At 42.7% G+C, this 12,459-nt stretch overlaps 1 protein-coding gene across 2 annotated transcripts; it reads left to right on the forward strand.

Annotated features, from left to right (window-relative positions):
• The first annotated feature begins 122 nt into the window (after window positions 1-122).
• Window positions 123-12,225, forward strand: fech (ferrochelatase). 2 transcript variants are annotated; one of them, XM_048258663.1, is made up of 11 exons: window positions 123-255; window positions 1,402-1,510; window positions 2,176-2,295; window positions 2,743-2,891; window positions 6,330-6,464; window positions 6,684-6,790; window positions 7,517-7,615; window positions 7,786-7,893; window positions 8,277-8,441; window positions 10,100-10,159; window positions 12,057-12,225. In XM_048258663.1, the coding sequence occupies exons 1-11, from the start codon at window positions 213-215 to the stop codon at window positions 12,189-12,191; spliced, it is 1,230 nt and encodes a 409-aa protein (XP_048114620.1). In that variant the 5' UTR covers window positions 123-212; the 3' UTR covers window positions 12,192-12,225. The 2 variants fall into 2 exon arrangements, with proteins under 2 accessions (XP_048114620.1, XP_048114621.1); XM_048258664.1 differs by having other exon boundaries at window positions 123-249.
• Window positions 12,226-12,459: the final 234 nt, after the last annotated feature.

The following is a 12,459-nucleotide window of genomic DNA, read 5'->3' on the forward strand; positions in this document are numbered from 1 at the left end:
AACCAAACCATTTCATAGGCAGGGTTTCCATGTTGTGCACATACGTCAGCAGCCTACGTTATATCAACGTGGTGGTGGTAGCCTCTGTCATTCATAGCAAACTAAGACATCTCGAGTCCGACGGAATTTGCATCAGCGCACATGATCTTGTGAGATATTGAGCATTACAATATTTTCAATTTGGAAGTGAGACGACTTTGTCAGCCTTCGAGATGGCAGCTTTGGGAGCTGTGAATCGACTTTTCTTATGTAAGTGTAAGTGGCAGCCAACAAGCTTTATCGCAGTAGTAGCTAGCTAAGTTAAGAGCTAGTTCTGACGACAAGTAGCCTAAGTTATTGGACAACCGATATTTTGTATTTTATATTCGTATGAACAGGCACGAAGTGTTGTACGCTCTTTCTTCTGTGTAACGTTATTCACCTGGCGAAGTCCTATTGACATTAGTAAGATCACATAACTAGTGGCTGAGAAGCTAACCAACTGGCTGTAATCTTACATTGACATCTTCACCCAGAATCTCACTTGATTCTAGCTGTAGTAAGTTAGGTTTTTTTCTCCCAGTAACCCCACGTTAAATTGAATCAACATCTTCCTTCCGTTATTGATGTTAACCCCACATAACAACGCATCCCGTTTTTTAACGTTATTCCCAGTTTATGGGTAAATTAACCTGAAGGTTACAGTGCTAGCAGAGATTTTAGCAAACGTCAACGTTACATTAAATACTATTATATGCTGTATGTTGGTGCAGTCATTTGGCACTTCTAATCATTTGCTTGTTCAATATTAATGCTGCAGGAAGGCTCACTTAATACATTCTAAAAGATAAATTACCCTGTCGGAGCATGTGTAACGCACCTCAACGATGCCATAAGTTAGCATTCGGAATCTGCTGATGACTAGCTAATGCTGAAAATGACTAGTTGGGAGGCATGTTGCTTACGTTAGCTGTGTGCGGTTTGTCCTTGAACAACAGCGTCAGCCACTAATGTATAATTATCAGGCTGTTATTATAATCCCTCAGTTATTTAAAGTGTGTACGTTTTTATTGGTAAATAATTGAAGTAAAAAGTCAAGTTACACAACACATGCTTCAAAACTTGTGTAACAGTGGTGGCGCCGCTTAGCGTACATACTCTGCCATTGCAGTGTTACACAAGGACATAAAACGCCATGGCATGCCAATGCATAAATATATCCTACTTTGAGGAATTAACATCCTGATGAGCTTTGTAGAAACTAATATAACAGTGTTACATTTATGTGTAACCTAAATTATATGACTACTTGGTTGAATGCCTAAATATTAAATCCTGAAATATTCGTTCATGTGTTTGCCTGAAGACTGTCCTTTGTGTGTGTGTTTCATATGTCTGTCTCTGTCTACCTGTCTCTCATAGTTGCCAAGTCCAGCAGCAGCAATGTAAGCTTGTGTGTAAGTAGATGGCAGTCGACGGCAGCTGCAGCAGCCTTTGCTCGGCAGCACTCCCCAGACGTACAGGAGAACAGGTAGGATGAGCATTAAGGCTGTGCCTCACTCCTCCTCAAACACAAACTTCCCTTTAGTCATTCTACCAGATAGAAACAAGGAAGTCACTGAAAATATTCTTTTCAGTCATATGCCCATAGTTTGGATTAGTTTCTTTTGTGTGTCACAATACAAAGGTGTGCCTTTGGGTGTTTTTTTGTAACTTGTGGAACAGTCAGTTAATATGTGTTCTAAGGAACCGAGCTAATGTATCTCAGCTAGTGTGTAGTTTCTGAAAATATTATGAGATAGTGGCTTGCCTCCAAGTGCATTTCAAAGTTCTGTTTTAGACCAGTGGTAAGGGTTAACAGTGTTAAGACACGGCATCGGAAGCTCTGTCCTTGGGTGACCTACCCAGAAGCAGTTTTCTACAGAATGGGTTGGTAGTCCTGGATACATGCCTTAATTAATTAATATGTGCTCATCAACAGAAAGACAACAGTGAGATATCAAACTATTCAAATTGTTTTGTACACAGATGCTAAGACCAATTGTGTAGTCCTTGAGGAGGAGGTACACTTTTAGCATGACGTCTATATATACCGGTACACCCTAATATTGAAACGGGATGCTTATTGATATCACAAACCAGACAGATACCTGTGGTTTTCTACATATTTAATGAATCATGTTCTGCTTGTACCAGGAAACCGAAGACTGGAATTCTCATGATGAACATGGGTGGGCCAGAAAAGCTTGATGATGTCCATGACTTCCTCTTACGACTCTTCTCAGACCGGGACCTCATGCAGCTTCCCGTGCAAGAGTAATTTTCCAAACATCTGTGCAGACACTTAAGATAGTGATGAAAGGAAAAAGATTCACCGAGATTACATTGTTAGCTAAGCCTTTGCACAGTACTCCCTCATACATTGTGCTTTAGTCATTTTCACATGCATAACCAGTCACAAAATGGCTGTCGTTGCTTATGTTATACAACACTTGTACAGTCAAAGTTGCAGTCAGATTAAATGTTGACCCAATTTGTATTGTGTCCCAGTTCTAGCATATACTAATAATCTCTTTGTGGGTACATATGCCGACTTGTACTTACCTCTACAAGCATACAATATGTATTTTCTACAGGAATTCATAAAAATTACAAATATATGGTTAACTTCATTTTTTTTTGAAGCACTTGAGAGGGTGAGGTGTTGTTCTAGTTCCCATGTAAAGACGACGGCTCTTCTAACCTTATCTCCTCCCCACACAGCACACTCGGGCCCTTTATCGCTAAGCGCCGCACCCCAAAGATCCAGGAGCAGTACAGTCGGATCGGGGGTGGCTCCCCCATTAAGCGGTGGACCACCTTGCAGGGCGAGGGCATGATCAAGCTGCTAGATGAGATGTGTCCAGACACAGGTGAGTCCACAGAGTGTCCACAGGGCCTGGTGATGTACAGTGCAACCGGAAAGTTTTCAGACCTTTTCAAGTTTTCCACATTTTGTTATGTTTCAGGCTTATCTTAAAATGGATTCAGTTAATTGCAAAACCCGAATTGAATCCATTTCAAGATGAGTCTGAAATATAACAAAATGTGGAAAACTTAAAAGGGTTTGAATACTTTCCGGTTGCACTGTACATCTGAACCACCAAGAGCAAATAGATCAGGAACTGATGTGGTTGTGATCTTTCCAAGTGGTGCTATGGATCTTATGGCCATGTTTCCACAGCACCAGAAACATATCAGCCATTATTAGTAATTTAGGTTTGTACAGGTTACTGTTTGGGTGAAAAACAACAGGCAGAAACAGCAGGAGCTATGATTACTTTTCTGCAAGGTCGAATAAGAGCCCCAAACTGAAACTGGTTGACCAATGTGGTGACTCAGAGCTGGTCCAGTTCAGATGTTCTTCATAGTCGGCAGCATGGTTGAGGGAGAGGGCTCCTGGTGTGTTGTATTAAAAAGACCGTAGGCTCCCTCGCTGCCCCTGGGTCTGGGAGGGCAGCTGATATGCAGCTGGCCGGTTGGGCGTGTGGCGTGCGAGTGGGTGATAAGATGCTGCTGAGCCACCTCACACCCTCTCCTCTCCAGTCCTCAGAGATAAATCCACCAGAGGCCTGCGGATGTGTGGAGATCTCACTGCATCTCAAATAGCACTTTGTTAAACCCCAGGCAAGAGTCCCCAGTGAGTAGAGGTGACCCTTCATAACAAGGGTTTTGAGACCTAATTAAGTGCTGAGAGCGGTAGAATGCAGTCAGGCTCCATGATAACAAGTGCCCTGACCTGATGTAACCAGAATTTATACATTGACATTAGCTTGTGCTTATGTGTGTAGCATTACAGGACAGCAGAAATGCATAGGAAATCAGCCATGATGGAAATGATGTTGCTCTTGGGTGCTCCTTGTTGGTGCCCCCCACCCAATCCCAATCCTCCCCCACCTTTTTTATGCAGCCCTTGCCACTTAATCTACTAAACCCCTCTTCTACTGCACTTTTACCCCCATTAATGCACAAATAGGCTGACACCAGACATAATTTCACTGCATTTCTTACTTCCAGTAACTATATGCATGTGACAATAAACTTCCTTGTATCCTTGTATCCTTGAATTATGTAAATGGGAGTTACGGGTAGGGTGTGTGTAGGTGTGTGTGGGTTTACAATTAAGTTGGTTAAACAGTGTTTTCACATACATACAGCGGGGAAAATAAGTATTGAACACGTCAACATTTTCAAGTATACTTCCAGCGAGGCTATTCGCATGAAACTTTCACCAGACATTAGTATTAACTTGGGTAATTCACGCATATTAAAAAATCCAAACATTAATGTCCATAAGTAGAGTTATGAGTAAAAAAGTGGAATGGCACAGGAAAAAAGTATTGAACATGTTAAGAAAAAGCAGTACACAAAGGCAAGGAACAAGCTAGAATCTATAAGTAGTTATTCTACTGCTTGATTCAGTTTCCCATTGTGAAGGTTCTTTAGAACGTGCAATTAAAAATCGGTTATTTGCACGGCTATTAAGTAGTTCCTTTTTTTTGACCTACTTACATATTTTGTATCAATTCCCCCGAGTTCTTTAGAACGTTCAGGGAAAATTACTGTTAATTTGAAGCATTGTATCAAGGAAAAACAGCAAAGAAACACCGCTGCCCTGAATATGTCTGATTACGGCCTACCAGAAATTACTTTCAATGAACACCTGCTGCCGCGCATCGGTGAGGCTGTTGGACTTGAGAAGCGCTTTATCAACCACTCTTTGTGCACTACCGCCGTTCAGCTGCTGTCCGAGGCTGGACTGGAGAGCCGGCAGATCAAACTTAATTCACCAAAAATCTTAAAACTTAAAATAAAAAATAAACGCACTACGAGGTTGAACGACCACTCCACTGCGTGTCATGGCCGCATTACAACCTCGAACGTGCGTTTATTTTCGGATAATCTAATGGAGTGTCCTCCATTATCCCTCCTATCTGTGCAAATTAATATAAGCAGGGTTAGTACATATTGATGGGCTATAAAAAGGTTTTTCGTTACCAAGGTGTCACACAAGAAACATTTCATGATGGGTGAAAGCAAAGAGCTCTCCCAAGACCTTTGCAACCTTATTGTTGCAAAACATATCAATGGAACTGGTTACAGATACATTTCAACACTTCAGAATCATCCAGTAAGCAGCATTGGAGCCGTTATCTGCAAGTGGAAGAACACCACTGTATCACCAACCGGCCATGCACAGGCTCTAGTCAGAAGAGTAGCCCAAGAGCCAGGGACCCCTTGGAGAAAACTACAGAAAGACATGTAGGCAGCAGGGACAATTGTTACAGAGAAAATTATAGGTGATGCACTCCACCGCCATGGCCTCTATGCACACTCACCCCACATGAGACTCTTACTGTTGAAGCTCATTGAAAGTTTGCTACACAACATTTGGACAAGCCTATGAAATACTGAGAGAATGTATTCTGGTCGGGTGAGAGCAAAATTGAACTTTTTGGATGTCATACTACACACCATATTTGGAGGAGAAATGGCACTGTGCGTCACCATAAAAATACCCAAACAACAGTGAGGTTTGGAAGTGGAGGCATCATGGTGTGGGTTTGTTTTTCATCTCATGGTACTAGCAGACTTCATACAGTTGAGGGAATGATGAATGGAGTCATTTTATTCCGGGAGAATCTTGCCATCCACCAGGATGATGAGGATGAGACATGGTTAGACTTTCCAACAGGACAATGATTCAAAGAATTCAGCAAAGGAAACTCTCAATTGGTTTCAGAGAAAGGAAATCAAGGCCCTGACCTTGGATCCAATTGAACAGTTTTGGAAGTTAACTAAAGATCAGGATTCACAAGAGGGACCCCTGGAATCTTCAATATTAAAAGACTATCTGTTTAAAAGAATGGGCCAAAATCACACCTGATTACTGCGACTGATTAGTTTTGTCATACAGGAAATGCCTTGAAGCTGCAATTACAAATAAAGGCTTTTTCACAAAGTATTTGAGAAATGTCAGTAGGCGTGTTCAATACTTTTTTCCTCTTTCATTCCACTTTATTACACATAACTCTACCTATGGACATTAATGTTTGGATTTTTTTTATATAGGTGGATTATCTGAGGTAATACTAATGTCTGGTAAAATTTTCATGCAAATAGCCTCAGTTGAAGTATACTTACTGAAAAGGATGTTGACATGTTCAATACTTATTTTCCCCGCTGTATGTTACTTTACAGACCTGTCAGGCTGCATTTCTAGCATATATGTGTCTGTAAGTGACTGTGTGTATAGTGTGTGGATGTCCTAGTCCTCATCTGCCGTCTGCTCTCTGTGGTCCCATCTTCAGCACCACACAAGTTCTACATTGGCTTTCGCTACGTGCACCCACTCACAGAAGAGGCCATTGAAGAGATGGAGAGAGATGGGGTGGAGAGAGCAGTGGCCTTCACCCAGTACCCCCAATACAGCTGCTCTACCACAGGTACACACACACACACACACATCGTGCGTATACACACACGCAAACACACACACGTGCATACGCACATGCAAACACACACACACACACACACACATTCCTGCCTGCACCACTGAATCACAGAAACCTATGCCTACCTGTGTCTCACATGGTTGTTCAGTACTGGTGGTAGTGTGTTTATCTTGAGGCCTAACTCTGTCAATCTCCCCCTCTCCACAACAGGAAGCAGTTTAAATGCTATCTATCGTTACTATAGCGACAAGAAGGACCGACCCAAGATGCGTTGGAGTGTTATTGACCGGTGGCCCACACATCCTCTGTTGGTTGAGGTAGGCACACACATCTGCGTTTGTCACTCCAACGGTTATGACGCTGGCCCGTCGTGACATGGAGAAGGACGTTTGTTTGTTTGACCATTTGGTTCTACTCTACTGAACATGGAGTGCTCAAAGCACTGTCCTATGGAGTTAATAGGAAACGACCACTTTGACCGGTAAATTGTTTGACCATGTTTGACCTCTTTCTTCAGCTCCTCTGAAGAAGATAACTTCACTGTGGAATCCTCACTTTTCAAGTGTCAGATACCAAACTAGATTGTGATGAATAATACAGTGCCTTGTTAACTGACCAGTGCGTAATAGTAGTTCTGTAAGACCTGGCCAGTGCGTAATAGTAGTTCTGTAAGACCTGGCCAGTGCGTAATAGTAATTATTTTGTATGTTCTGTAAGAAGTGGCCAGTGCATAATAGTAATTATTTTGTATGTTCTGTAAGACCTGGCCAGTTCTACAATCTCACCGGTGCTCATTGTGACTGTTGAGCTGTAGAGCTGTTGAAGAACAAGGTGCCCTCTGTGGCTGATCCGGGCGGGGGGGGGGGGGGGACATTGTTGGCCTGCATATCACAGTGTGCTGGCACCAGGGTCTGCGTTTGCTGCCAGTGCGTTTGCTGCCAGTTATAAATGAATAAATATGTACTAATGAATACAAATGTTTGTCTTTTTTAAAACAATTATTATTATTTTTTTGTCTTCTCTGTTTTTCTGTGTGGGTCCAGTGCTTTGCCCAGCACATACTGAATGAGCTGGAGAAGTTTCCCGCAGAGAAGAGGGATGATGTGGTCATCCTGTTCTCAGCCCACTCGCTGCCCATGTCTGTGAGTTTGACTCCCTTCTCATATCTCGCACATCACTCACCAGCCACTCCCGTGTTAGAAACAAACACCCTCAACACAATGCCCAAATTAATGTGATAAATGACCTGTGTGTGTGTGTGTGTGCAGGAGGGTCATTGTAGGCACTGTGCTGACCGTGTGCTTGGCTTCAGGTGGTGAACCGAGGTGACCCATACCCTCAGGAGGTTGGTGCCACTGTGCAGAGGGTCATGGAGAGGTTAGAACACTGCAATCCCTACCGACTTGTCTGGCAATCAAAGGTAAGTGCACAGGCGCAAGATGGCTGCTTTTCAGACATGATCCACTGTTACATCTCCAGCTAGCATGTCTGGGTGCACTATTGTTAAGTCTCTCGGCTTCATTTTAAGAATAGCAATAATGAAGATGATTGCACTGATCTGTGGGAATTCACAGTTGTGTGAGTTATTGCAGACAGGCTATGAATGAACCCACAGTGACCTCTTGTGGAAGTCAGTTGAAGTTGCAGTTGCACAAAGGTTGCTAGGTGCCTATCTGGCCAAGCAGAATTGCTGAGCTATTTGGAGCCTTCTAAGCCTCTGGGATGAACCCACTGCTCTAGAGTGTTCAGCTGTTGGCATCCCTCTCACTGGCAGGCTTTCTTTGTGCGCGTGTGCTACTGTAGGTGGGCCCTATGCCCTGGCTGGGCCCTCAGACAGATGAGGTGATCAAGGGCCTGTCCCAGCGCGGCAAGAAGAACCTGCTGCTGGTGCCCATCGCCTTCACCAGTGACCACATCGAGACCCTCCACGAGCTGGACATAGAGTACTCCCAGGTGCTTGGGGAGGAGGTCAGTATTGACACAGACAATATGAGGAATGAGCTGGCGATGTGTGTTATTTGACTGAATAGACATAACTGTTGTTGGGTCAAGTCTCAGCATTAGATTGTTCCAATAACATATGTGTGTTAAATAGAGTGAGAGCTCCACATGCAAGTGACTAAAAGCTCTCTTTACCCTTACAAAAAAAAAGTGTATTACTTTGAAAGCCAAAGAAGTACAGAGTGTGCAGTACAGAGGGGAATTATGTGTGTTGTGATACAGGTGTGTGTGTGTGTGGAAAGGGGGGCTATCTGAAGGCTCCTGTCAGACTAGCCCTAACTGGGGCCCACCTCTAGATACATAGCACCCCACAAACCACAGATCCATTCCAGTGGTGCCAAACTCGCACTGGCTCTCGGTGCCCATCGATCCCTGCTGCTGGGACACCTGAGAAGCCAGCGCTAGCGCCCCCAGTTCTCCCACTGCCTGGAAGCAGCAGCGGCCCACTGAGGGGGATATCAGGTTCAAAGGCCGGAGTGGCAGTGTTGGTGCCATGCCCATTCTAAACCCTTAATTCAAGTAGAATTTTTAGAACCTTCAATTGTTGTGAACTTAGAATGTTCAAAAATTAACATTCTAAAGAATATCTGGGTTCATTGAATTTTCAAATAAATTTTAGAACCTTCAATTGTTCATCAGAACTTAGAACGTTTCGCATTCCAAGAGTCTCTATCGACTATAACCGCACTATGTAAGTTTGCCGGATCTGTAGTTCGATGGAATGAGACATAAGAAACTAAAATTTGACTTGCATCTGATGTCGCAATACATCATACTTTCATAAAATCATGCAACATGTTCTACCATGCCTGTGGACATTGTTATTTGCAAAGCCAGTGCTGAATAAACAAATGGTAGAGGAAAAGTTCTTTGGTGTTGCTTTAAGATGTGTTCTCATAGTGGCAGTGTTGGTGCCATGTCCTCTTAAGATGTATTCCTATAGTGGCAGCGGTTAATATTGATGAAAGTGACTAAAAGGTGTGTGTCTCTGAGCCTATTTTCCATACCAAATCATCGCACAGGTCTTGTCCTGGATCTACATTTTGTACATTTTGTTTTAACTTCCACCCAAATATTTTTTGGTTAAAAAAAGTTGGTGGTTGAAAACACCATCATTTTTGTTGATCTGAAGCCATGTATATTTGTATAAGTCACCAGTGCCTCAAATCATGTAGGATTAAAATGTTTTGTACATCCAGCATAAGTTTCATTTGAACTGTCCAGTTCTACTTTATTTCATAGCTATATGAATTCAGCGAAACCGATGAAATGGAGATTCAGTGGCCCATCTGTAGAATGTCATGTACACACATGTTATGCATATCGAACCCGTATTGATTTGATATGTAGAAGATGGACTCCAACACTACTACTATTAGCTGAATAGCTTGGAGTCTTGCTGTTACATTAGTAAACCAGTCAATTTTAACTGATTTTCTTTGTTTTTAATACAAATCCATGAAATGAACTTTAAGGCTTGAATTACTCAATAGAAAACTTTCTCAGACTGAGCACATGCTTCGACTGTTTCCGTATGTGTGTGTGAATATTCATGTATAGGAGATTGAGGGCGAGAGAGATGCACTGGTGCTTATTGATTGGCCTTTTTTGTTTGTGACTGTCAGTGTGGGGCGGAGAATATCCGGAGAGCAGAATCTCTGAACGGAAACCCTCTCTTCTTCAAGGTGAGCCTCCATAAGCACTGCTAAACACACACACACACACACACACACAATCCCACTGCTGAACATATATACACACACACACAATCCCCTAATATTGAAGCTGTTCTAATGATAAAGTGGGATTAGAGATCAACTGAATTACTTCACCTACAAATCTGCAAAGATATCTTGGGTGTACATAGAACATCATCCAACATGGCCTGCCGAGCTGGGTTGGGAGGTCTTTACTTATTGACATAGACAAAAGAGCCTCTACATTTTGGTTACACCTGGCAAAAAGCAATGCTGACAATTACCACCATAAGGCTTTTAAGCACAAGTCCCTTACCCAGAAGTGTGACCCCTTATTCCAAATTGCAAACTGAAATAACATAAACAACCTTAGTCACATGACAAAATCTATATTGAAAGAAATAAACAACACAAATCAGATGCATTACACTAAATTCTGGAAGGAAGAAATAAAAAGTAATGACAAACTAGAGGTATACAGAAATGACAGCATAGCGCCATATTTAAATAACATCAAAGACAGAAAAAAAAGAACAACACTGACAAAATACAGAATCAGTGACCATAGCCTACACATTGAAACAGGCAGATATAAACAAACATGGGGGCCTAGACATATGAGGAACTGTAGTTTCTGCATAAATGAAGTAGAAAACGAGTAACATTTACTTCTTAATTGTATTAAATATGCACCTATAAGGGAAACATTTTTTGATAAATTCAAAAAACATATGAAAAGAATTTAAAAATGCATCTCCACAAATGAAAACATACATACTATTGGGAGAGGAAACAAACACATGTCTAGCTGCAGATTATATTTTGACCTGCCATAAAATAAGAGAAAAGATGTAACTTGTGTACATGTAAATACTTTGTTGGATAATTAAGATATTTAACTTTAAATTAATTTAGCTGTATCTGTAAGTGTAGACATATAATATAAGTTGGCATAAGTTTTAGTTTCTTTTTTTCTGTTTTCTTTTCTACAGTATAGCACTGATGAAGCTACTACCGTCCTCTTAGTAACATTACCATTTACCCTTTTATTTTACCTGTTTTCCCCGTTCATTATTATCGAATATTTATCTTTATAACAAAATTAATGTAAAGTGGATCATTAACATGTTATACCTGTAGCTTTGGCAACAATGACTTTATTCATTCATGCCAATAAAGCACCATTTGATTTGATTTTTTTGATAAACCTGATGATGGTGGACAGCAGAGGGGGAGCTTCAGTCAGGGGTCAGTGTGTCAGCCAACCCCCAATGAGAGAACAGTTAGTGACCCCTAGTGGCCATGTCTTAGCATGGATGAATACCTCTCTGTGTGTGTGTGTAATTTGCTGAGGTGCAGCAGGCAGTGTTGTTCATACTGAGGCCCGTGTAGAGCCTGGGGGAGCCGGCAGGTCAATAAGGCGTGAGTCCCCTCTGCTGATGCCGGGGCTGCTGCTGGAACACGTGGCAGCCATTAGAGGAGGCCAGGGGCGGCACGGGGGCTTTATTAAAGAGCAGCCAAATCAGTCTGAGCGCGAGCTGTCAGCCAATCCTGCCCACTGTACCTCACTCACTCACACACACACACACACACACACACACACTCTGTGCGCGTGCCCCCTGCTCACTGGATCAATTACTGCTGCAGCCGCTGCACAAATAACAACACCATCATACAACACACAGCAGTAGGATACTCTGCTGTTCAGCATCATGGTACACTGAGCTGTAGTGCCACTGAGGAAGAAGCGCAGAGGTTGAAGACTTCTTTATGAGATAGGAAGACGGACAGTAGTGTGGAATGGAAGTGTAGTTCATTACAGCCAGTTAAGTCTCAGTGTGTCATGTTTCCCGGTGACCCATTCTCTGTCTATCCCTGTTGTCAGGCTCTCGCTGACCTGGTCCAGGCGCATCTGAAGTCGGACCAGCCCTGCTCCCGCCAACTCACTCTCCGCTGCCCTATGTGTGTGAACCCCACCTGTGGGAAAACCAAGGCCTTCTTCGCCAATCAGAAGCACTGACCTCTGACCTTCTCACTACACCCAACCCCCTCCTCCCTCCTCGTGAGCTGTCAAATCGTGAAGAGGAGCAGCTCAGTACCACTACTAAACGCAACAAAAAGCCAGAGGAGATCTCGGCTACAGAGAGCCCAGCATCGCACACAAATGTCGTTTTTTGTTTTTTGTTTTTTTTGCTGTGTTTCACCCCTTGCTCACATTCCACACAATCTCCAAACTCCCCCTTGTGTCCAGGCTGCTGGAGGATGAGAAGCCACAGGGATTCCCTGTA

Source organism: Alosa alosa, chromosome 12, assembly GCF_017589495.1.
Source record: "Alosa alosa isolate M-15738 ecotype Scorff River chromosome 12, AALO_Geno_1.1, whole genome shotgun sequence".
Classification (NCBI taxonomy): domain Eukaryota; kingdom Metazoa; phylum Chordata; class Actinopteri; order Clupeiformes; family Clupeidae; genus Alosa; species Alosa alosa.

Excerpts from the sequence above, each read along its gene's own strand:
- fech (XM_048258663.1), top strand. The coding sequence starts at position 213 with ATGGCAGCTTTGGGAGCTGTGAATCGACTTTTCTTATGTAAGT. Across the intron at positions 256-1,401 it reads TCGACTTTTCTTATGTAAGT|TTGCCAAGTCCAGCAGCAGC; the intron begins GTAAGTGGCAGC and ends TGTCTCTCATAG. Across the intron at positions 6,465-6,683 it reads ATACAGCTGCTCTACCACAG|GAAGCAGTTTAAATGCTATC; the intron begins GTACACACACAC and ends TCTCCACAACAG.